Source organism: Gopherus evgoodei, chromosome 6 (genome assembly GCF_007399415.2).
Source record: "Gopherus evgoodei ecotype Sinaloan lineage chromosome 6, rGopEvg1_v1.p, whole genome shotgun sequence".
Lineage (NCBI taxonomy): Eukaryota > Metazoa > Chordata > Testudines > Testudinidae > Gopherus > Gopherus evgoodei.
In genome coordinates, this window is record NC_044327.1 from 135,021,464 (window position 1) to 135,045,494 (window position 24,031).

The 24,031-nt window shown below is 57.9% G+C and overlaps 2 protein-coding genes across 9 annotated transcripts in view; both read right to left on the bottom strand.

Moving 5' to 3' along the window:
- Window positions 1–1,196, bottom strand: part of FANCG (FA complementation group G) — a 25,158-nt gene extending 23,962 nt beyond the window's left edge. For all 4 annotated transcript variants that reach the window (XM_030567333.1, XM_030567332.1, XM_030567334.1 and 1 more), the window contains exon 1: window positions 975–1,196. In XM_030567333.1, the coding sequence (XP_030423193.1) occupies window positions 975–1,097 (123 nt within the window). In that variant the 5' untranslated portion in view covers window positions 1,098–1,196. The remainder of the gene's footprint in view (window positions 1–974) is intronic.
- On the bottom strand, window positions 1,185–23,826 carry PIGO (phosphatidylinositol glycan anchor biosynthesis class O). Of its 5 annotated transcripts, none has more exons than XM_030567329.1 (11): window positions 23,747–23,826; window positions 20,310–20,803; window positions 16,539–16,682; window positions 14,026–14,149; window positions 12,858–12,957; window positions 11,877–12,050; window positions 6,954–8,523; window positions 6,139–6,342; window positions 5,649–5,854; window positions 1,862–1,932; window positions 1,185–1,323 (listed from the first exon to the last, which is right to left on the bottom strand). In XM_030567329.1, the coding sequence occupies exons 2-11, from the start codon at window positions 20,800–20,802 to the stop codon at window positions 1,203–1,205; spliced, it is 3,207 nt and encodes a 1,068-aa protein (XP_030423189.1). In that variant the 5' UTR covers window position 20,803; window positions 23,747–23,826; the 3' UTR covers window positions 1,185–1,202. The 5 variants fall into 5 exon arrangements, with proteins under 5 accessions (XP_030423189.1, XP_030423187.1, XP_030423188.1 ...); XM_030567327.1 differs by having other exon boundaries at window positions 12,798–12,957; XM_030567328.1 differs by having other exon boundaries at window positions 12,798–12,957; window positions 23,759–23,810.
- Window positions 23,827–24,031: the final 205 nt, after the last annotated feature.

The window sequence follows — 24,031 nt, forward strand, 5'->3', positions numbered from 1 at the left end:
AGTTCTTGGCTTTCCCTTCCTCCTTTAACAAGGAGCCTTGATACTAGGCCCTGTCACTACCTGGCTGCCATTCAGCTGTGCTCATGAACCAGCCACGTTGCTTGGGTCACTCGTCATCACAAGATTGGGGTTGGGAGCAGCCACAGCTCCACAGCAGACTCAAGGACTTGCAACAGGACAGGAGATGGGGGCAGTTGCTGCTACAGCCGAGGCCTCTGTTTGGATACCAGAAAAGGCTGAAGCCCTGGCTCAGAGAGGATTTAATTCCTGGGCACAGCTCCCTCCCTCCTTGCTGTCTCCCTCCCCAGCACTTTCACACAGACTTTGTACAGACTGTTGCTAACCCAGCCCCAGGTACCATCTGACAGCACCATGCTGTGCAGGCCTCTCTGGCCTGCTTGCCTCTCCCCCTCCCCGCCCTCTCTCTTTCTCCCCCCTCCCCTCTCTCTTACACACACACACACACACACACTCTCTCTCTCTCTCTCTCAAGCAGGGTGTGGCACTCCCATGTGCCGCCCTGAGGAAGACCAGAATCAGTGAGGCAGGAGGCATCCTCATCACACAGTAGCAGACAATTCCTCCTTCAGCACGGGTGGAGCAGCCTCTGAGAAGCTGCTGCTGCCCGAGCCCAGGGACGTGCACTGCCCAGACTCCCCTCTTTGGGAGCCAGGGACCGAGAGGAGGCTGCTGCACGGGCAGGGAACAGGGAGGTCACTCCTCTGGTGCCCACACACCCCAGAGGCTCCTCAGTAGACGAGGCCCCATCTCTGCCCCAGGCGAGGTAGCAAACACCAAGGCAGCGCACAGGCCTGCAGTGGCCTGCGGTGTGTTCTGCCCAGCAAGGAGACATGTCAGGGAAATGCCAGTAAGACCCAGCTACAGGAGGGCACTTGAGGCTTTGTGCTTTCATCCCCTTCCCCAACAGGCCCTTCGTTGTGGCTGAATGTGCCTGGCCTGGGCTCCAAACCCACCTGGCGGGAGGCAATGAAGTTGAGCTCAGAGTTCAATGACACAGTGAGTGAGGCCAGAGACCAGCCAGCCCTGCCCTGTCGCACCCAGCAGGGAGACGGGGATAATCCCCAGCTACTGTCCATGGTGGCGGCTCCCAGGTCCTGCCAGGCCTGCAAAACAGGGACCCAGCCATCTCCTCAGGGGATGATGCTCCACGTTGGGTGCCCTGCATCTCGGCTGCTCAGATGCTACCTGGGCTGGAGCTGCTCAAACCAGGCGCTGACCGCACAGTCCACACGCATCACCAGGAAAATCCCCAGCAGGAGGCATATGCTGCTCACCATGAAGCCCAGAGCCTCAAAGAGGAACCTGCAGGCAGGACAGACACAGTGCATGCATTGGACCCAACGTCCCTTCCAGGGACCACAGTCCTCCCCTGCAAGCATCACCTCCCCTGCCCCATGCCCCCAGCATAGACTGCTCTTGCAAATCTAAGTTTCTATTTTGAATCTGACTCTCCTGACAATGAGGGGCTGCAGGGTCACAGATCCCAAAGCCAGATCTCGGGCCTCCTGCCCAGCACGGGCCAGGGTATCCCACTGGGTCCTGACTCTAGCCCAACAGCTTGTGTCTTTCAGAACAACATTCAGCCTGGACTTACAGGCTCCAAGCGAGGGAAGATCACCACTGCCCTGCCGATCTGTTCCAGTGATTAATCGCCCTTCATCTCACTGTATGAGCTTTGCCAACTCCACAGCTCTTCCATGCCCCCAAATCTGACCTGCAGCACCCCCTGCTAGGCCACATGATCCCAGTGGACCCTTCTGGCCTTGGAATCTATGACTATCAGTCAAGCTGCCAGGAAAACAGGCCGACCCAAGGACAGAGGAGAGCTCCTGGGACTTACTTTGGGGCAAACACCTTCCAGACCATGAGATGTCTCCTGAGGACCATGGCTGCCAAGACGCAGGCCAGGAGCTGTGGGGAAGAGCAGGGAGAAGGCAGAGTCACACATCACCCTTAGTAGCCTCACCCAGCCCATGGCAAGGGGTATTAAGCCAGGCAGGTCCCTGGGCCAGGTGCAGCAAGCATCATGGGAAAGCAAGTTAATTAACACCCCAAAAGGGACTCCCTTCTCTCCTCATGGGGCACACACTCTGTGCACACACCTCCGAAGGGGCTGCATCCACTGGAGACGTGTAGTGTCTCCCCAACGCATGGGTTTCAAGGAGGGAGACGGGACAGCCAGACCAGTATCTCCTGGGGGCAGACACCAGGCCCCCAGGCTGTGGGGAGTGGCTAGGATGATCAGCCACACACAAAGAGAAGAACTATAACCAAGTTTCATAAACAGATAGTTAAGGGTTAATGCCTCTTTTACCTGTAAAGGGTTAAGAAGCTCAGTAAACCTGGCTGACACCTGACCAGAGGACCAATAATGGGACAAGATACTTTCAAATCTTGGTGGGGGGAAGTCTTTTGTTTGTGCTCTTTGTTTTGGAGGTTGTTCGCTCTTGGGACTAAGAGGGACCAGAGTCCATCCAGGCTCTCCAAATCTTTCTGAATCAGTCTCTCATGTTTCAAACTTGTAAGTAACAGCCGGGCAAGGCGTGTTAGTCTTATTTTTGTTTTCTCAACTTGTAAATGTTGCTTTTTGCTGAGAGGATTTTACCTGTTTGCTGTAACTTTGAACCTAAGGCTAGAGGGGGTTCCTCTGGGCTATATGAATCTGATTACCCTGTAAAGTATTTTCCAACCTGATTTTACAGAGATGATTTTTACCTTTCTTTTCTTTAATTCAAACCCTTTTTTATTTCTTAATACCTGATTGATTTTTCCTTGTTTTTAGATCCAAGGGGATTGGATCTGGACTCACCAGGGAATTGGTGAAGGAGACTCTCAAGGCTACCCAGGGAGAGGAAGGTTTTGGGGGAAAAGGGAGTGATCCAGACACTGAAACTTCTGGATGGTGGCAGTGATACCAGATCTAAGCTAGTAATTAAGCTTAGAAGTGTCCATGCAGCACGGGTGGAGCAGCCTCTGTGCAGGTCCCCACATCTGCACCCTAAAGTTCAGAGTGGGGAAGGAACCTTGACACCAAGCAAAAAAGAAGTCTCACAGAGGGAGCTGTACAGCTTGCCAGGACACCACAGGCTGCACTCAACTGATGTGCCCTGGTCTTCACAGGGCAAAGGGACAAGGTACAGGCAGCCCTTCTCAGCATACAGCCCCTTCGCCTGGAGGGGTGTCAGTCACACCTGCTCCTACCAGCTCTGCAGGGCCAGCCAAGCTACAGAACAGGGAGCTGGAATTGCTCCAGCTCAGACACCGACAGAACTGTTAGCTAGGTCCCAGGCATATGCAGGCCAGACTGTGTCCTCCATTATCCCTGGGCAACTCCACTGGAACCTGCAAACCCTTTATGGCTGGGGATGATGTAAGAGATGGAGAGAGCCCAGCTGGACCCCTCCAATCCAGGATGAATTTGCAGGGCTGGCACTTAGAAAACATGTTTTTAAGAAGCTACCATCAGTGCCAGTGAGTTTGGGTTTGTGCTCGCTTTGCATTAAGAGCGCTTGCGCAAAAACAGAGGAAAGAGGAAAACCCTGCACACAGTGTTCATGGATCTTGGGAAGGCTTGAGAGAAGTCATGTGGGGGAGGAGAACGAAAGACCAAAGAATGTGTCAGACTCATCCGGGACGTAGGCAAGCGTCGTTACCACTGCCAGAAGGCCAAGCGGAGAAACTGAGCCATGTCTAGTGAGTCAGAGCACACCATGGCTTGGCACTAAGCCCCTTCTCGAGGCACTTACACAGAACATGCAGAGTGGCACCCTGGTGCCTGCTTTTAGCAGATGATGATGGTCAAGTAGCTAGTTTGACAGTCCAGGAAAATGGTGAACAATGAAATTATAAGAAGAATAGGAAAGACGTGGACTAAATGGAGTGAAGCGAGCGGAGTGATCTGTGATAGGAGAATACTGGTCAGCCTGAGAAGTAAGAGCTACCAGACGGTAATTACACACAATTCACTTCTGTACAGCTCCACATGCTGGGCAGTGAGACAGAGACAGGAGCAGATCTTGACTACAGTGGAAATGAGAACGTTAAGATGGCTGCTGGGAGCGACAAGAATGGCCGGCGTTCGGAATGAACTCATTCGGGGAAGTGGGAAAGAGGGACCAATGTTAGAAAAGCTGAGGGAGCCCAGGCGTAGACGGTCTGGACATGGGAAAAGCAGATCAGAAGAATAAACTGGAAACAGGGTGTTAAACTTGGGAGTGGAGGGTAAGAGAAAGGCTGCAAGACCCAAAACATCCTTTGGGGTACCACAGAAAAAGTATTTCACTAGCTGCGGCATTAGCGAGACACAGCTTCAAGGCGCTGGAATGGAGACAGGCTCGAAGAGCCCACCCCACATAGATGGGAGTACGGCTAGGAGCAGCAGCAGCTACCACGACCCTGCTCACGAATCCCCCCCGCCTGGCAGAGCTGTTAGGGGGGCGCCCCCGGAGTCACAGACCGAAGGGGCAAAGGGGAAGCAGAGATCAGCGTCACATTCCAGTGAAGATGCAGCCAACACTTAACCCTGATACAAGGCCAATGCACCATAGGAGCTAGTGCGAGGGGACTGGCGGGAAAACCCATTTGTGCTCATTAGCTCCAAGGAACCCAGCAGCCACAAGGAAATACTCAGGCTGACACGGGGAACTTGCCCCATCTATGACTCTGAGACTGGATGGGCCCAAGCTAAGCCAGGGGGTCTGGCTGGAAATCCACCCTGAACTCATCCCACTGGGCCCAGCCATTGCAGCGCTCCCACTCGCTGAGATTGGCAGGAGTCCCAAGAGCTTTTCAGAACCAGGTAGGAAAGGTCTGAGGGCAACCTGGACTCAGTGTCCCGATGTCTATTAATGTACCAGCCCCTCAACGTGCCTGTCAATATCGCCCTCCTCACTCAGCAAATCTCCCCCGTGTGCGCCTGGGTCTGAACTGCCACCTGTAGGGACAGATATGTCTTTACTGCTTTTCCCTCCGGTGAGCCCTGCAGAGCTAGCCCAGCCCTGGGAGCGGGAGCTCGAGTCCCCTCCTTCCCGTGCGCCAGAGTCATCAGCATTGACTCAGTTCCAATCAGTGGCACTTGGGCAAAGACGCTGCAGATGGCAGGGCTGCACAGATAGTATCAAGGGCAAACTCTTCCCCGCAGAACCTTTCGCTACAGGCCACGCAGAACAGAGAGAGCCCGGGCTGTGACTATGGCACTGGCAGGGAGAAAAACCCATTTTTCACTTGGAAGCAGAGCATGTCCACAGCCAGATTTCCAGGCTGGCTGGCAAGTGAGGCGCAGCCGTCTTGCAGGGATTTCATGGCATGGGCCAGGCGTGGCAGCAGCCCCACGACTTCAGAACAGAATCACACTTCCATCAGCAGGAGCCAAGGGGCGTGGCTGAGAAGGGCAGGTGGGTTTGTCGGGCAGGTTGCACGCCCCCAGCACAGAGCCCTGTGCACGGCCAGGAGCCAGCAGCACCACAGTGAACTCCGCCTCCACCCACTGTCGCTCTTGGCCCCGGCTGAGGTCTTGTTGTCCCCAACCTCAGGGAAGAGTCCCATTCCCACCCCACACTGCGGGTTTCGTTATTAACCCTTCAGTGTCCACACTGTCCCATGTCAATGCTGGGCCCCCCTGCCCCTACCTGCACGCCAAGCACAAAGAGGTATTTGAGCCCCAGCTGCAGCAGAGCCGCTGAGAACCTCTCCGGAGACTCCCGCAGCCTCATCTCCATTATGGGCTGCTCCTCCTTCTCCTGAAGCTCCTCCCGCAGTTCCTTCTTCAGCTTCCTCCTCTGGGAGTTGGGCACCTCACAGACGAAGGGCCAGAGCAGGAGCAGAGGGCAGCCAACTACCTCAAGGACAAAGGCACAGGAAGTTACCAGGCGTCCGGCACCCGGGGGGCGGGGGGGGGCACCCAGCTACGGGATGGGGTGGGGATCGCTCTCCTGCACAGGGCTCAGCAGTGACTGTTAACCCCTCGGATGCCAGTCACAAGAGAGCGGTATGGCTGCAGCTCACCAGTGGGTCTGCAGACCACCTGGAGGGAGCTGGCTGCTCCCACAGGGCTGGCTCCCTCAGCAGCGAGCTGGGCGGCCTGTGAAAGCAGCCGGGCTCAAGCAGAAATTCACTTACCTGCAAAGAGGATGTGGGAGGCAAATGTGTTGGCCCCCACCAGGACAGCGGGCAGCAGGTGGGTGCTGTGGCCCTCCTGGAAGCCCACGAAGGCTGCATGCCAGTGGATGGCTGGGAAGATGGGCTGGTGGCCCGTGGAATAGAAGAACTGGGTGGCAGCAAAGACCCAGGCGGTGACCGCGTACCAGGGGACCACGAAAGGCTCTGAGAGGGACAGAGACACCAGTGTCAGGGGACAGGCCTCGAGATGGTCTGACCCACAGCTCATCAAGGCCGCATCAGCCCTTTCTCTGCCCTCGGCCCTGAGAAGGGGAGGGATGAACCAGGCTCCAGCACTGGGCACCTTGGCCTTTTTCCCCCCCGAGTAAAGGATGGTAGGTGCCCTCCTGGGCAAAGCACCAGGCTGGGGGGACAGTGCAGGCCTCATGCACCCTGGCAGCCCTTCAATCCCTCCTGCTGGGCAGTTAGCCCAGGTGTGGAGCATGTGCAGAACCCCGCCCCCAACAGCAGGGACCCCACCACCCCACAGGGGCCTATCCCCCAGCCTCAGGCCTTCTCTCCCTCTCCCCTTGCTCAAACCCTGCAGTCAGCCAGAGCCACTGACAACACAGGCACCCAGTAACCAGCCCCCGCAGAGCAGGGTCCCTTGGAGCCCAGCGCCCGCGCTGCCTAGGCTTGTGGCGGCTCTTGCAGCCATGAGACAGGGCTCGGTGCATCCCGGGCTCCAGGATGGGCAGCGGGGCCTGGGGTCAGCGTGTAGGAGAATCTGGGACCCCCCAACCAAGAGCAAACCCACCTCGGCCGCCCCAGCTCACCGGCGTCCCCGGCGAGGCTCACGACCCAGGCGTGGATCTGCAGCAGCACAAAGCCCTCCAGGAAGAGGAGCAGGAAGGCGAGGCTCATCCTCTCGCTGTGCAGGGTCAACAGGAGGAGGCCCAGCAGGGTGAGAACTATGACCAAGGCGGCTGAGTACACGCTCCCCAGCCCGTAGGCTGCCACCGTGGCCCTCCGGTGACCCCTGTCTAGCTGGGTCTTCAGAGACTCCTGCATCCTCCTGTAGATCTGTGGGATGACGTGCTGGAGGTCGGCTTGGGAGCTGGGGGCCCCCTGATAAGGGGTTACAATTGGCCCCACTGACTCCCGGCTGTCCTTCACGAACACTGTCACGGGCGTCCACAGCACCAGCAGGAGCCCCAGGGATGCCAGGCCGTAGACGGCCTGTGGAAAGCCCACCAGCGCCACCTGCACCAGCTCCTGCAGCTTGCCCAGTGTGTCCTCCGCCCCCGAAGTGACGGCCCAGTAGCAAGCGATCCAGACGGCCAGCAGCGGGAAGGCCCAGCGCACGAAGAGCACCAGGGGGCTGGCGCTGTTCAGGTTCCCATAGTGCTGCAGCCAGCACCGCACGGCGTAGACCAGCCCGGCCAACGAGGCCACACACAGGAGGTAGAAGAGGTTCTTGGCCTGAGCGCTCTGCAGGCTGGAGAGGGGGGCCAGGAAGGGCGAGGGCTGGCAGTGCGGGATCTCCTCGCGGCACTGGTGGAAAAGGCCTGAGAGGCGCAGGCAGGCCAGTAGCACAGCCAGGAGGCACAGAAGCTGCCAGCTCTCCTTCTGGTAAAAGGCAGCGCCCGGGGATTGCTTGGGGGCTTCCGGAGCAGTCAGCCGGCCGTGCCAGTGCAGCTTGCCCACCAGCAGGACGGCCAGGGACGCGAGCAGGAACGGAGCCACCCGGGCCTCGGCCACCACGAAGCTGTCCGAGAACATGGCGCAGCACCGGATGAAGAGGATGCCCATGGGGAGGACCAGCCCCTGCCACGCTCGCAATCTCTGCCACAGGCCCACATTGGCCACCGGCGGCTGGACACCAGCCAAATGGGCTCGACGGGGCCGGCGGCCCCACGAGTGCCAGAAGAAGGCCAGCTGAGAGGTAGCAGCCGACCACGACACCACCAGAATGAGGTCCAGCCCCTCTCTGGTGAGCAGGTGGGCCAGCCCCAGCACAGCCGCCACCGCCAGGCCCCAGAGAAGCGGGTACAGGAGGCGGCTTCGGTAGGAGAAGTCCAGGGCCGCCGCCAGCTCCGAGGCAACACAGCAGAGCAGGCAGGAGGCGGCGATGAGCGCACAGCCAGCCACCATGCGCAGGGGGTGGAAACGGGCCCAGGACTCCATGCACACAGCCCGGGCCTCCCGCAGGTAATGCTGGAAGCGGACAACCAGTCGCCCCAGCCTGGCCTCCTGCTCGGGCGATGCAGGCAGCCCCTCCCGCACTTGGGCCAGCAGCCGGTCGTGCTCCTCCAGCGCGGCAGAGAAAAGCTCCCGCAGGTACCGGAGCCGCTCAGCCGGCAGGTCCTGGGCAGCCAGCGAGTAGGAGTGCAGGAAACGGTCCACCTGCAGAGAAGGGCCAGGGTTACAATGGAGACGCTCACTGCCGCCTCCCCGTCCCTCAGACAGAGGCTGGTCCAGAGCGTCCCCAAACACCTGCCAATGGAAACCCACCCGCAGCAGCCCTGCCCAGCACCAGCTGCAGCCGGCACACACAGGGGGTACATAAGCCCTAGTCGGAGATTCAGGGAGACTGTGGAGGGAAGGGACCATTGGATCATCTCATCTGACACAGGCCAGAGGATTTCACCATTACCCCAGCGACTTGTGTCTGACTAAAGCATCTTCCAGGCAGGCCTCTAATGTGCCTCATTCTGAACCTGAATTGTCTGGCTTCGCCTTCCAGCCACTGGTTCTCGCTTTGCCTTGCCCTGCTAGATTTAAGAGGGATTCTCCCTCATGCAGGTACTGACACACTGTAATGAACTCACTCCTCACTCTTCATTTCAATGTACAACTTTGCATTCGGCTGTATGAAAATGCATTTTGTTTGAATGGACGAGCTCACGCAGTTCCCCAGTTTGCCCTGTCCTCATTACTTTCCTCTCTGCCAATCTGTGTGTCACCCACAAGTTTTATCAGCAGGGATTTTATATTTACTTCCTGATCATTGACAAAGACATTGAAAAACACTGGGCCTAGAACTGATCCCTGCAAAACCCCACTAGAAACACCCGCCATTCAAAGATAATTCCCCACTAACAACTAGTTTTTGAGATCTGTCAGTTAGCTGGTTCTTACTCCAGTTAACGTGGGCTTTATTGATATTGTATCACGCTAGCGGTTTTTAAAAAATCAGATCATATGGGTTTAAAGTGAAACAAGTGTCTCAGTCTGCTACACCCACACAGTTACCCTTATCAACCAAACTTGTAATCTCATCAAACAATGAAATCAGGTTTGTTTCACATGACTGATTTTCCATAACACCATGCTGACTATTGGTTCCTATATTCTGATCCTTTAAATCAGTGGTTTTCAAACAGGGGATCGCGTACCCCTGGGGGTCCACAGACTATGTCTATGATTTCCAAAGGGGTCCGCAACTCCATTTGTAATTTTTTAGAGGTCTGCAAATGAAAAAAGGTTGAAAATCACTGCTGAAAATCTATCAGTTGAATCCTATATCAGTTATTCCATTACTGGCACAAGATTGGTGGCAGGCTAACTGGCTGTTTGTTCCCTGAGTCACCTCTTTTGCCTTTTTTGGATATTGGCACAACAGAAGCACTCTTCCAGTCTTCCGGAAGTCCCCCATTATTCTAAGCTTTATTAACAATTAGGGCTGTCAAACAATTAAAAAAAATAATTGTGATTAAAAATTAATTGCAATTAATTGCACTGTTAGACAATAATAGAATATCATTTAAATATTTTGGATGGGTTTCTACATTTTCAAATAGATCAATTTCAGTTACAACACAGAATACAAAGTGTACAGTGCTCACTTTCTATTTATTACAAATATTTGCACTGTAAAAAAGAAAAGAAATAGTATTTTTCAATTCACCTAATACAAGTACTGTAATGCAAACTCTATCATGAAAGTTGAACTTACAAATGTAGAATTATGTACAAAAAATAACTGCACTCAAAACCAAAACAATGTAAAACTTTACAGCCTACACGTCCACTCAGTCCTACTTCTTGTTCAGCCAATCACTCAGAAAACAAGTTTGTTTACATTTATGGGAGATAACGTTGCCTGCTTTGTGTTTAGAATGTCACCTGAAAGTGAGAACAGGCATTCGCATGGCACTGTTGTAGCTGGCATCGTAAGATATTTACGTACCAGATGCAGTAGAGATTCATATGTCATCTACTATTCCAGGGGACATGCATCCATGCTGAGGATGGGTTCTGCTTGATAATGATCAAGAGCAGAGCGGACCGATGCACATTCATTTTCATCATCTGAGTCAGATGCCACAAGCAGAAAGTTGATTTTCTTTTCTGATGGTTCGGGTTCTGTAGTTTCCGCATCAGAGTGTTGCTCTTTTAAGACTTCTGAAAGCATGCCTCACACCTCGTCCCTCTCAGATTTTTTAAGGCACTTCAGATTCTTAATCCTTGGGTCGAGTGCTGTAGCTATCTTTAGAAATCTCACCTTGGTACCTTCTTTGTGTTTTGTCAAATCTGCAGGTAAAGTGGTCTTAAATCGAACATGTGCTGGGTTGTAATCTGAGACTGCCATGACACGAAATATATGGCAGAATGCAGGTAAAACAGAGCAGGGGACATACAATTCTCTCCCAAGGAGTTCAGTCACAAATTTAATTAACACTTTTTTTTAATGAGCGTCATCAGCATGGAAGCATGTCCTCTGGAATGGTGGCCAAAGCATGAAGGGGCGTACGAATGTTTAGCATATCTGGCACATAAATACCTTGCAATGCCAGCTACAGAAGTGCCACACGAATGCCTGTTCTCACTTTCAGGTGACATTGTAAATAAGAAGATGGCAGCATTATCCTCCGAAAATGTAAACAAACTTGTTTGTCTGAGTGATTGGCTGAACAAGAAGTAGGACTGAGTGGACTTGTAGGCGCTAAAGTTTTACACTGTTTTGTTTTTGAGTGCAGTTATGTAACAAAAAAAATCTACATTTGTAAGTTGCACTTTCATGCTAAAGAAACTGCACTATAGTACTAGTAATGAGGTGAATTGAAAAACACTGTCTTTTTACAGTACAAATATTTGTAATAAAAAATAATATAAAGTGGGCACTGTGCACTTTGTATTTTGTGTTGTCACTGAAATCAGTATATTTGAAAATGTAGAAAAACACCCAAAATATGTAATAGATGTCAATTAGTATTCTATTGTTTCACAGTCCGGTTAAACCTGTGATTAATCGACAGCCCTATTTACAATTAACACCAGCAATCTCCTCAGGCAGCAGGTTTAGGACCTAGGCTTGCTGAAGTTTTCTATAATCTGTGTTGTTCCACATGATGCTGCCAGCAAATCCCAGAGTCTGGCTGCTGTCGCCCGATCACACTGCAGTAGGACAGGCTGAAAGTAGAGCAATGCATCCTCGAAGGTAACAGTCGGTCGTATGTGACTGTGAGCAGGAGGGGGCATGCAGGGCTGGCAGCGACACCAGAGGGATGGGGTGGCTGGGTCAGGCCCAGCAACACTCCTCTATTAGCAAACAATTTCTGACCCCAAATAAGGAAGATCGGCTCTGGCAGGATTCCCTCCAGCTGGCTGAGGAGGATTATAACAGGCCACCTTCTCGAGGAGAGCGAGAGGTGTGGCTAGAGGGTGACAAGGGGACTGGGAACCAGCCCTGGCACTGCCTCTGTGATCCTGGGCCTCTCCGTGGAATGGGTCTGGTAAGCGCTGATTGCCCCCACCTGTCCGGCATTGATGCGATACGCCGAGAGCTGACTGAATGCTGCCAAAGCAGTGCCGCCGTCCCCCGAGAACAGCTCAGCCATCACCTCCCCGATGTTACTGTAGGGAATGGGCACGCCCAGCAGCAGGGCCAGCGTGGGCACCAGGTTCACCTGCGGGATGGTTTCCGGCTCCTGGAGGAGGACAAGAAAAGGGAGCCCATCCGGTCAATAGACTAGCGGGGATGAGTACGCACCGATCTCCCGGGCAGGGTTACGCTAACCTGGGGACCAGAGGGCACAGATGCACTTGGCACCTGCCACCCTGCACCTCTGAGGCCCCATCTGCCTCCACAACCCAGTAAGCCTGCTATGCATACCCCCAGCACAGGGCTGGGAGGCAGTGAAGGTGGTCCTGCTTGGGAGCCAGAGGGAAACCCCTGGGCCCCCTGCTCTGAGGGGGATGGAGAAGCTAGAAACCCCAGTGACCACATCCCAACCATCCCTGCTGCAGGGAAGGACATAGCTGTTTCTGCAGGGCCCAGGCCTAGCATGGCTGGTGGTTAATTTGGCCCTGCTCGGCTTCTCTGCACTCAGCTGGGTGGTGCAGAGAGGGGACGAAGAACCTAGGAAGGGAGCCATGTGGGGAAGACAATCGCAGCAGGCCCCTGAACCCTCGGGCAGATGGGAAGGGAAAGTCTCACCCACCTCACTTTCTCCTGGAGGGGAGAGCCCCACTCTGGGGGCACAGACAGAGGAGGAGCAGCCCCGGAATCCACTCAAGCCCTGGGCTGGGCAGACAGGCATTTGGGTCCGGGAAGGATGTGTGTCATATTTCCTTGCTGCTGGCCAGAGGTCTCCCTGCTCCTGGGACCCCTGGGCTCACTCCCCCATCCCAGGAACATGCCCGACTAGGGCTCTGCTGGCGTCCCTCTCCGTTACCTCGGGAAGGTGGGCTCCAAAGAGAGGCGTTTTACTGTACACGAAGAGTGCTGCGTTCACCTCCTTCTCGCTGTCTCCTCCATGGTCCCCAGTCTCCGTCATTCCATGGTCCCCTGCCACCACCAGCAGGGTGTCGTTCGCCAGGTGATCCACCAGTGACCTGCCCCCAGAGACACAGCTCATCAGTCACCACCTGACTCATGCCCAGATGCAGCCCCGGGGCAATGAATCACTGGCAGGGCTCTGAGCACAACAAAGCAGGACCAGGCACCACTGAGAAACCACGATGAGCCTGTTCCTGTGCTGGGAACTGGCTGCTTCCCCACAACAGAGGGTGGCAGCCCAGATGCTATGCTGATGGGCTCCTTAGGAATGCAAAGATTATTCAGAGCCCAGAGAGAGCAGACTCCTGCCTAGATCCTACATGAACAGCAGCGACAATTCAGTACTGGAAGGCCATTCCACATAGCTGATCCTCTGTGGGGCCCAGGCTCCGTCACAAACCTCTGACTCATTCAGCATGCCTGGAAGGGGGCTGGATGCTGTGGGAAAGCCTTTAGCCTGCCATGGGGCTGTGTGCACAGCACGGCAGCTCAGAGCCCTGCCAGCTCCAGCTCTAACACCCCACACAGGCAGAGCTCTTGTGACTCACTCCCAGCCCTTCCAGCTGTTCTGTGACCCCAAGCTTTGCGCAATCTCAGTGCCCTCTATCCAAGGCCCTGGAAGTGCTTCTCAGACTGGACTCGAGCCTCACAGCCACCAGGAATCACTGTCTCCATTCCAGCTGGGCCCCAACAGGAAAGAATATTTTCTGCAAGTTCAGTTCGGCGCGAAGGCTCCAGCACAGCCTCTCTGGGCAAAGCCTGGGGGCAGCCCCTGCTCTCCACGACCCGGTTCAATCCCTGCCAGTGTCACAGCATGTGGCTGACTGTGACCCTCTCTCCTGGTGGGGGACAGCCTCAGGGCCCCACGGCGGGGCAGGCTCGTTTTCAAGCTGTCATTTCCCTGCTGTATTCTCAAAGCCAGGGCTCTGAGGTGACGCGCGGAGTGAGCACACCCTGCTGCCCAGCTCGCCTGCAAAGGCTGTATGGGGGCTTGTCATGCTGCTGTGGTGGATCTCTGGGAGGCTACTCAGGAGAAGCTCTGGGTTCAGGGGCCTCACAACCCCTAGAAAAGCAGGTGCCGAGGCGAGTGAGCTGGCAACCCCCCTCCCCAGGGCACTGGTCACCTTAGCATCTCGTTCATCTGGGTGAGTTTCTTGGCCATTTCTGGATGGTCTGGTCCATGCTTATGCCCACAATGATCCACACCCAGGAAATGAGCGATCAGCAGGTCCCACTCACCACCATCCACTGCAGAACAAGGGAGAGGGCACATTAGACCACAAGCTGTCCCCTTCTGCTAGCCAGCCAGCCAGCGACTCCAGCCTGCGGCCATCCTTCCATCAGCCTGGCTTGCCCCTTTCCACTACGCTGGGAACCCCCACAGGTGTAAGAACATAACGGCCATGCTGGGTCAGACCAATGGTCCATCTAGTCCTGGATCCTGTCTGCTGACAGTGGCTGGTGCCAGGTGCCCCAGGGGGAATGAACAGAACAGGGCAGTTTTGAGTGATCCACCTGTTATCCACTCCCAGCAACTCGCAGTCAGAGGTTTTGGGACACCTAGGACATGGGGTCGCATCCCTGACCATCTTGGCTAATAGCCACTGACGGACCTGTCCTCCAGGAACTGATCCAGGTTTTTTTTGAACCCAGTTATACTTTTGCCCTTCACAACATCCCCTGGCAGGGAGTTCCACAGGTTGACTGTATGATGTGTGAAGAAGGAATTCCTTATATTTGTTTTAAACCTGCTAAACCTGTTAATTTCATTGGGTGACCTCTAGTTCTTGTGTTATGTGAAGGGGTAAATATCACTTCCCTATTCACTTATAGACTTTAAGGTCAGAAGGGACCATTATGATCATCTAGTCTGACCTCCTGCATAATGCAGGCCACAGAATCTCACCCACCCACTCCCGTAATAACCCCCTAACCTATGTCTGAGTTACTAAAGTCCTCAAATCATGGTTTAAAGACCTCAAGGTGCAGAGAATCCTCCAGCAAGTGACCTGTGCCCCACGCTACAGAGGAAGGCGAAAAACCTCCAGGGCCTCTGCCAATCTGCCCTGGAGGAAAATTCCTTCCCGACCGCAAATATGGCGATCAGCTAAACCCTGAGCATGTGGGCACGACTCACCAGCCAGCACCCAGGAAAGAATTCTCCGTAGTAACTCAGATCCCCACCCCATCTAACATTCCACTTTCTCTACACCAGTCATTTTACACAGCTTGGTCATATTCCACACCCACCCCATTAAGATGAAGCAGCAAGGACGCAGTACGAAGACACAAACTTGGACTGCTCACCTGGCAGAGCCCCGCCCTCAAAATCCTTGTGTGGTGCGGATGAGCCTCACAACCCTACTGAGGAGGGTACGATCACCCTGTTGTACAGCTGGGGAAACCGAGGCCCACCACAACGAAGGCACTTCCAAGAACTCAGCTCACCAAACTTATCTTGAATGTGTGTAATTCTGCCTGCTGCTTCTTTTATATTGCTAGCGCCACAGGGCAGGGATTACACTCTCCTCCGGGTTCACGAAGGGCCTAGGCCAGTGGTCCCCAACCTTTTCCAGGTGGCGGGTGCCAAACAACGAGCCACCGAGGACTATGGCTGGCAGACAAGCATCTGCCAAAATGCCACCAAGCAGCAGCAATGTCAAGAGGCATCGCTGCCGAAAATCAGTGGCATTTTGGCAGCGGCGCCTCTTGGTGACGCCGCTTTTCGGTGGATGCTTGTCCGCTGGCCTGTACGCGGGCGCACACAGATGCCCTGGTGGGCGTCATTGCACCTGCAGGCACCACATTGGGGACCACTGGCCTAGACACTGGGGATGTTACTGCAGTAAGAGCAGCACCCAGGCTGTCTCCTCCCGTACGCTCTATGGACACATACTTCACTGCAGACTGTTCCGTCTCTGATCTACAGATAGGAGGAGATGCATTTTAATTTAAGGGACAAAAACTCTCCCACAAGGCGGCTTCCCCCTACCTGCAGGGCAGATTTTTGGTTTTCTGAATTACAGACCATCTCCACAATTGTTTCTTTAGGTCTATAAACAAATTGTAAAAGGCACCTTTCCCCCAGTCCTGGGCCTTGGACAAAGTCCAGCTACAAACACACAAAACCCAGGTCTTGAGCAAGCCCCACTTCCCATCGTGCCCAGGCCATTCCAGAACATTATGTGCCTGTCTGAGTGTTTCAATGACAGCCAGGCAGGCACCAGCTTCATAAGGTCCCTTCAAGGTTAAATGCCCGGTACAAGGTTCACTGACTGCTCTGTCCCCTCTACTCCCGTGTGGCATTTCCAGAGCAGACCAGGCCATTCTAGGCTGTGGCTTGCAAGGCCCAGCATGCTTAACTCGCTCTGGATTGGAGGAGGGGGATTGAGAGAGTCTGGGGCTGCTGAATCCAGGCAGAGCATTGCAGGCTACGTGGGCTGCAGCTGCAATCACTGCAGACAGGATGTCCCTGACCTGGCTGGGATGCAGAACAGTCCTCGGCTGGGCTCCACCCTAGGGCACTCAGCTGGGCAGCAGTGACCCTTCAGTTCTAACACCCAACTTCGGCTGGGCTCCCAGCGCAATGTGGCTGCAGAGAGAACACGGTCCCAGCCCCCAGGCAATGGCAGCTCACCAGTCGTGTAGAGGTGTTGCAGGATCCCATCGTCCACCGTGTGAAGATCCTTCACGTTAAACGACGGGAAGAAATACGAGCGGAAGAACTTCTGGGGAAAGAGTCCATCCCATGTGTCATCCCCCATGAAGACCACTCTCCTCCCTGGGAAAGCAGGACGGGAATTAGCACAGGGATCCAGGAGGGGGGTCCCAGCCTTACCCACGCTGCTTGAGGAGTCTGGCCAGAACTGCAATGGGATGCAAAGCGCCAGCGCCACTCCCCACCCCCCAGGCTCAGTGATCAAAAGTTAGCAACACCTGCTAGCTGTTCAGAGGCCCGTATGAAGTGAGTTAGGGAGATGTCAGCCCCGTTCCCACCAGAAATCCACCAAGCCCAGTGGCCCTTACTGCCTCGCTTACCAGTCACAGAGTGAGTGGGCCAGATGTGGCAGTGCGAAAACCGGCCCAACACATCCTGATGGCCAGGCTCTTGTGTTAGACACTGCAGCACCGGTTCTCCAGCTGCAGCACCATGCCTTCAAGAGCATGATCATCTCACCGACCTCCCCCTCCCCACACATACAGCAGCGGCATCGCTGCATTCTCACACAGTCTCCCCAGTACGGGTGTAAGAGACGTCTTCTCTGCAGCGGCTGCACCAGGGACAGCCTTCCCGTTTCACATGTCTGAACGACAGTTATGCTCATCACCGAGGTTCTTCTAGATGGACTTGGCCTAGTCACGCTCATGGGATGCGCCCCCTCACTGAACACCGGACCATCTAGGGCCAGGGTTTAACTCCTGCCTCCATTTCATCCCACATAAGCCCAAGGGAGCAGGGAACAGTGGGGCAGGACAGGAGTGTGAACATGCAGAGTCCATCTCGAAGAACCTTGATTACAGTGGAGTAACCCTCATTTCTTCCTTCCAGTGTCCTCTGCCCATTCCCACTCCTGGGCTAGACCCATAAGCAGTACCCTGCCCCAGGAGAATGGGGCCTAGTCCAACAAGGAGTGCAGGACTGCTTGCCAAACATGGCACCTGACCTAGATTCCAAATCTACAGAAGGTTTAGTGAAAGTGTGAGCAGAATGCCAGGGTGCTGCTCTGCAAGTCTCCCCCAGAGGAACATGTCTGTAGACAGCCAGGCATGCTCCCTTTGATCTACCTGAATGAGTTCTGATGCCGTGAGGAATGGATAATCCCTTCCGTGTACAAGCTTCATAAATACCTGAGCCAGCTACAGAGAGATGGCACAGAAACAGCTTTTCCCTTGTTTTCTGGTCCATAAGCTATAAACAGCCTTGAAGACTGCTGAAATTCTAGTCCTGTCTGAATAAAAAGCTAACACTCTCCTCACATCTAACATCTGGCATTAGCTTCCCCACCACAAGTATGGGGCTTGGGGGACCGAACTGGTAACGTGATCGATTCATTCATGTGAAAACCGGAGAGTATTCCTGGTGAAACTTTAAGATGCATGCGAGGGACCATTATGCTTATGAAACACAGTGACTGGTGTCTCAGCCATCAACACATGCAATCCACTTCTGTGCCTGGCAGAAGTGATTGCTATCAAAAACACTGTTTTTACAGATCGATAAAAAACAACAGCTTCCCGGGAGTTCAAAAGGAGATCTCACCATTTGTGCCAGTACTACATTCAGATCCCAGAAGGGCAAAGGAGTTCTTACTGGAGGATACAAATTATTAAGGTCCTTTAAAAACTTCTTAATTGTATCATTAGTAAAAACTGATTTTCCCTATACAGGTACGATGTGCTGACATGGCTGAGAGATGAACCTTAACTGAAGATAATAGAAGAGGTGTCTCCTTAAGATACAGATGCTGCTCTAATATATAATTAATTGGGGTTGTGAAGGATCCAGTGTACGTGAAAATCCTCAATAAAACCCTTTTCCATTCAAGACTGCAGCACTTTTTCTAGCACAAAACAGTACATTCTGTACTTTGAGTGACAGCTTTCTTCTAGCCCAGATAAAGGTCCATTCCCCATGCAGGCAAGAGAAGTGACAGAAGGGCTGGATCCTGTTCTTTGCTGCCTCTCGGAGAAGCAGTCGGCCTGGCTGGTTGTAACAACACAACTGATGTGTCCTGAGATGGAGCCACAGATGGCGCTAACTGTCGCTTTAACAGTAACGCTATGCGGTCCCGTGCTAGTTGGCAACCCCTCACCAGAGGTCTCTTCGTTGGATCCGATATTGAGAGATCCACAGAAGAATGGCTCCTTCCTCGGCGCTGACAGCCTGAACCAGAGCCAGGCTCCACCACGAGATTCTGCCCCCGTTTTCTCTTTCGGACTGGCTCTTTGTAGTCAGGCTGACACCGAAGAAGGCTGCAAATTTTTCCTCGGAACCTCAACCAAGTCTCTCTGAAACGGGACTGTGTCCATCGCTGATCCAGACCTTTTCTCCTCTTTCAGATCCTGAACCTGACATAGCAGCTGAATTACACTTCTTCCTCGCTGGAGGCACAGATGAAGCTGGTTTCTGAGAATGAGCTGCCACTGTCACAGCTTCCTGCAATAAAATTACCTGGAGCCTGTTTCTCTCACCTTCTTCGCCCTCGTGGCCAGTGCTGAGCATGTCAGACATTTAGAGGGACAATGCCAACCCCCACCACGCCAAGCATCAGGCATGTGCATCTCACGCTGGGAATATCACTGGGCACGAGACAGGTCTTTTGAATCCAGGCTTCTCAGCCTTCTGATCTGGCAAGTTACCCTTTAACTAGCTAGCTCTAAATAAATGATATAACTCTGTGTACTTACGTTAACAACCCACACAAACTGTCTGTCTACTAGGGATCCGAAAGGATCACACAGGACCATCATAACTGTCCAGCTGGCCGCAGCTGAAGGAACTGAGGCAGCTGAGTGCCATGCTCCCTTTAAACCCTTGCCCTAGAAGGTCTGGCATTCATGGGGGAGGAAAGGGAGGCGCTTGGACACTCCAGTGGCTACTGCTAGTAGAATTTTACCATTCAGGCTGCACAGGTCGGAGAATCCCATGAGTGGGAATACGCAGAGGACACTGGATGGAAACATGTCGTGTACGTCTCTTTTACCTACCACCTCTCCCCCTTTTGCTGTTGTCCTCTCACCCCCATACAGACAGAGCTGACAAGCCGCTCAGAGGTGTGACAGAGTAGGAATATTTTGTAACATTTTTATGAATCCTGTGCATGCCTCAGGCCCAGAGGTCCAGTCTCAGGAGGCAGTGAAGCCGCATGGCTTGCCAAGAAGAGTGAGACCTCCAGGGGGTCTGGCTCACTGAACGGTTCCTCCTAGAGATCGTTCCAAAGCTGGGGCCATAGCACCGACCCTGTGGGTCCGTAACAATAACGTCAGCTCATCGCAGGCCTGGGCACTGAGACACTACAGCAATGTGCACAGGACACAGACCTGACTCTCCAGGCCCTCCCCTCCGCCTCTCTCCCCTGCCTGTATCACCCTCCTATGCTGGGTTAGGTCACGTCTAGACCATCAGGCCCTCAGGGCAAAGGCCCATCTCTTCATCTACAGCACCAAGCAACCCCCGAGATCAGCTCCCAGTACACGCAGCGTTCGGACCAGGCGCGTCCAAGTGCTCCAGCACCAAGGGTCCCCCGCTGGGGCTGTCAGAGCCTCACACGCTCTGTGGAGTGGGCAGGGACTCGGGTTACACACTACCACCAATGGGTCAGACCGACACAACTCCCTCCTCCGGCTGGTCCACTCCCCTCCCACGACACGTGGCCAGCAAACCCCCGGGTGAGCCAGGCCCACACACCGTTCTCCACCAGCTGCCCGAGCAGATTGTCCTCCTCGATGGCGTAGGAGGCGAAGTTGCTGCCCACGTCGATGAAGGTGGGCAGGGAGCCGGTGGTGATGCCCTTGATGCGCTGCATGGTGGTGGTGGGCGGGTCAGCTCGGAAGCGGTAGAGCCGGGCATGGCGGGGCTGGGAGCCGGCCAGCTGGTGCAGGAAGCCCAGCTTGTTCTCGTAGGGCCGGGGCCGCGCCTTGGCTGGGTCGAAGCGGGCGAACTCAAAGGTCAGGGCGTCTATGATCAGCAGCACGGCCTTGGGGACGCGCTGCGGCATCCAGCAGGCTCTGGAAGTGACCCCCTGCCCGGCCCAGGCCGGGGCAGCCAGCGGGTCCGAGCAGGAGCTGCGGTTGGTGAGCTCGATTCTCATGAGCAGGAAGCCGCTGGTGAAGAGACCGATGCCGGAGAAGAAGAGGAAACAGGCCCAGGCCAGGAAGAGCAGCACCGGCCACCTCTGCATCCTGCAAGGGTGGGAGAAAGTCAGAGCCGGCATGGTGCTCCTCATCCCTGCTCCCCACCCCCTGTGCCCCCCGGCCTGGCTTCCCCCCTTCCCTGCTCCCCACCCCCTGTGCCCCCCGGCCTGGCTTCCCCCCCGTCCCTGCTCCCCACCCCGTGCCCCCCGGCCTGGCTTCCCCCCCGTCCCTGCTCCCCACCCCCTGTGCCCCCCGGCCTGGCTTCCCCCCAGTCCCTGCTCCCCACCCCCTGTGCCCCCCAGCCTGGCTTCCCCCCCGTCCCTGCTCCCCACCTCCTGTGCCCCCCAGCCTGGCTTCCCCCCCGTCCCTGCTCCCCACCCACTGTGCCCCCCGCCCTGGCTTCCCCCCGTCCCTGCTCCCCACCCCGTGCCCCCCGGCCTGGCTTCCCCCCCGTCCCTGCTCCCCACCCCTGTGCCCCCCGGCCTGGCTTCCCCCCCGTCCCTGCTCCCCACCCACTGTGCCCCCCAGCCTGGCTTCCCCCCCGTCCCTGCTCCCCACCCCCTGTGCCCCCCGCCCTGGCTTCCCCCCCGTCCCTGCTCCCCGCCCCCTGTGCCCCCCGGCCTGGCTTCCCCCCCGTCCCTGCTCCCCACCCCTGTGCCCCCCGGCCTGGCTTCCCCCGCGTCCCTGCACCCCACCCCGTGCCCCCCGGCCTGACTTCCCCCCCGTCCCTGCTCCCCACCCCTGTGCCCCCCGGCCTGGCTTCCCCCCCGTCCCTGCTCCCCGCCCCTGTGCCCCCCGGCCTGGCTTCCCCGCCATCCCTGCTCCCCGCCCCCTGTGCCCCCCAGCCTGGCTTCCCCCCCGTCCCTGCTCCCCACCCCCGGTGCCCCCCAGCCTGGCTTCCCCCCCGTCCCTGCTCCCCACCCCCTGTGCCCCCCGCCCTGGCTTCCCCCCCGTCCCTGCTCCCCGCCCCCTGTGCCCCCCGGCCTGGCTTCCCCCCCGTCCCTGCTCCCCACCCCTGTGCCCCCCGGCCTGGCTTCCCCCCCGTCCCTGCTCCCCACCCCTGTGCCCCCCGGCCTGGCTTCCCCCGCGTCCCTGCACCCCGCCCCCTGTGCCCCCCGGCCTGGCTTCCCCCCCGTCCCTGCTCCCCACCCCTGTGCCCCCCGGCCTGGCTTCCCCCGCGTCCCTGCACCCCACCCCTGTGCCCCCCGGCCTGGCTTCCCCCGCGTCCCTGCACCCCACCCACTGTGCCCCCCAGCCTGGCTTCCCCCCCGTCCCTGCTCCCCACCCCGTGCCCCCCGGCCTGACTTCCCCCCCGTCCCTGCTCCCCACCCCTGTGCCCCCCGGCCTGGCTTCCCCCCCGTCCCTGCTCCCCACCCCTGTGCCCCCCGGCCTGGCTTCCCCCCTTCCCTGCTCCCCACCCCTGTGCCCCCCAGCCTGGCTTCCCCCCCGTCCCTGCTCCCCACCCACTGTGCCCCCCGCCCTGGCTTCCCCCCGTCCCTGCTCCCCACCCCGTGCCCCCCAGCCTGGCTTCCCCCCCGTCCCTGCTCCCCACCCCTGTGCCCCCCGGCCTGGCTTCCCCCCCGTCCCTGCTCCCCACCCACTGTGCCCCCCAGCCTGGCTTCCCCCCCGTCCCTGCTCCCCACCCCCTGTGCCCCCCGCCCTGGCTTCCCCCCCGTCCCTGCTCCCCACCCCCTGTGCCCCCCGCCCTGGCTTCCCCCCCGTCCCTGCTCCCCGCCCCCTGTGCCCCCCGGCCTGGCTTCCCCCCCGTCCCTGCTCCCCACCCCTGTGCCCCCCGGCCTGGCTTCCCCCGCGTCCCTGCACCCCACCCCGTGCCCCCCGGCCTGACTTCCCCCCCGTCCCTGCTCCCCACCCCTGTGCCCCCCGGCCTGGCTTCCCCCCCGTCCCTGCTCCCCGCCCCTGTGCCCCCCGGCCTGGCTTCCCCGCCATCCCTGCTCCCCGCCCCCTGTGCCCCCCAGCCTGGCTTCCCCCCCGTCCCTGCTCCCCACCCCCTGTGCCCCCCAGCCTGGCTTCCCCCCCGTCCCTGCTCCCCACCCCCTGTGCCCCCCGCCCTGGCTTCCCCCCCGTCCCTGCTCCCCGCCCCCTGTGCCCCCCGGCCTGGCTTCCCCCCCGTCCCTGCTCCCCGCCCCTGTGCCCCCCGGCCTGGCTTCCCCCCCGTCCCTGCTCCCCACCCCTGTGCCCCCCGGCCTGGCTTCCCCCGCGTCCCTGCACCCCGCCCCCTGTGCCCCCCGGCCTGGCTTCCCCCGCGTCCCTGCACCCCACCCCTGTGCCCCCCGGCCTGGCTTCCCCCCCGTCCCTGCTCCCCACCCCCTGTGCCCCCCAGCCTGGCTTCCCCCCCGTCCCTGCTCCCCGCCCCTGTGCCCCCCGGCCTGGCTTCCCCGCCATCCCTGCTCCCCGCCCCCTGTGCCCCCCAGCCTGGCTTCCCCCCCGTCCCTGCTCCCCACCCCCTGTGCCCCCCAGCCTGGCTTCCCCCCCGTCCCTGCTCCCCACCCCCTGTGCCCCCCGCCCTGGCTTCCCCCCCGTCCCTGCTCCCCGCCCCCTGTGCCCCCCGGCCTGGCTTCCCCCCCGTCCCTGCTCCCCACCCCTGTGCCCCCCGGCCTGGCTTCCCCCCCGTCCCTGCTCCCCACCCCTGTGCCCCCCGGCCTGGCTTCCCCCGCGTCCCTGCACCCCGCCCCCTGTGCCCCCCGGCCTGGCTTCCCCCGCGTCCCTGCACCCCACCCCTGTGCCCCCCGGCCTGGCTTCCCCCCCGTCCCTGCTCCCCACCCCTGTGCCCCCCGGCCTGGCTTCCCCCCCGTCCCTGCTCCCCACCCCTGTGCCCCCCGGCCTGGCTTCCCCCCCGTCCCTGCTCCCCACCCCGTGCCCCCCGGCCTGACTTCCCCCCCGTCCCTGCTCCCCACCCCTGTGCCCCCCGGCCCGGCTCCCTGTCCCGCCCCCCGGAGCAGCCCCACCAGGCCCGGGCCGGGGTCCCGGTACCTGCGGGCGGACCCGGAAGTGCCGAGCCGGCTGCACGCGGCGTCAGGGGGGCGGCGGAGACCGGGCTCAGCCAGCGCCCCCCAGCGGCGGGAGGAGCCGCCGGGCCTGGGCCCCGCCCACGGGGACCCACTGCTGGCCCCGCCCCCAGCGCCCCTCCCCCCCGCCTCCTGCCCCCCCCATCCCCTGCGGGCCCCGCCCCGCCCCCAGCGCCCCACCCCCCGCCTCCTGCCCCCCCAGGGGATCCCCTGCTGGCCCCGCCCCGCCCCCAGCGCCCCTCCCCCCGCC

Excerpts from the sequence above, each read along its gene's own strand:
- PIGO (XM_030567327.1), bottom strand. The coding sequence starts at position 20,802 with ATGCAGAGGTGGCCGGTGCTGCTCTTCCTGGCCTGGGCCTGTTTCCTC. Across the intron at positions 14,150-16,538 it reads GCAACACCTCTACACGACTG|TGGATGGTGGTGAGTGGGAC; the intron begins GTGAGCTGCCAT and ends CTTGTTCTGCAG. Across the intron at positions 12,051-12,797 it reads TTGGAGCCCACCTTCCCGAG|GAGCCGGAAACCATCCCGCA; the intron begins GTAACGGAGAGG and ends GTCCTCCTCCAG.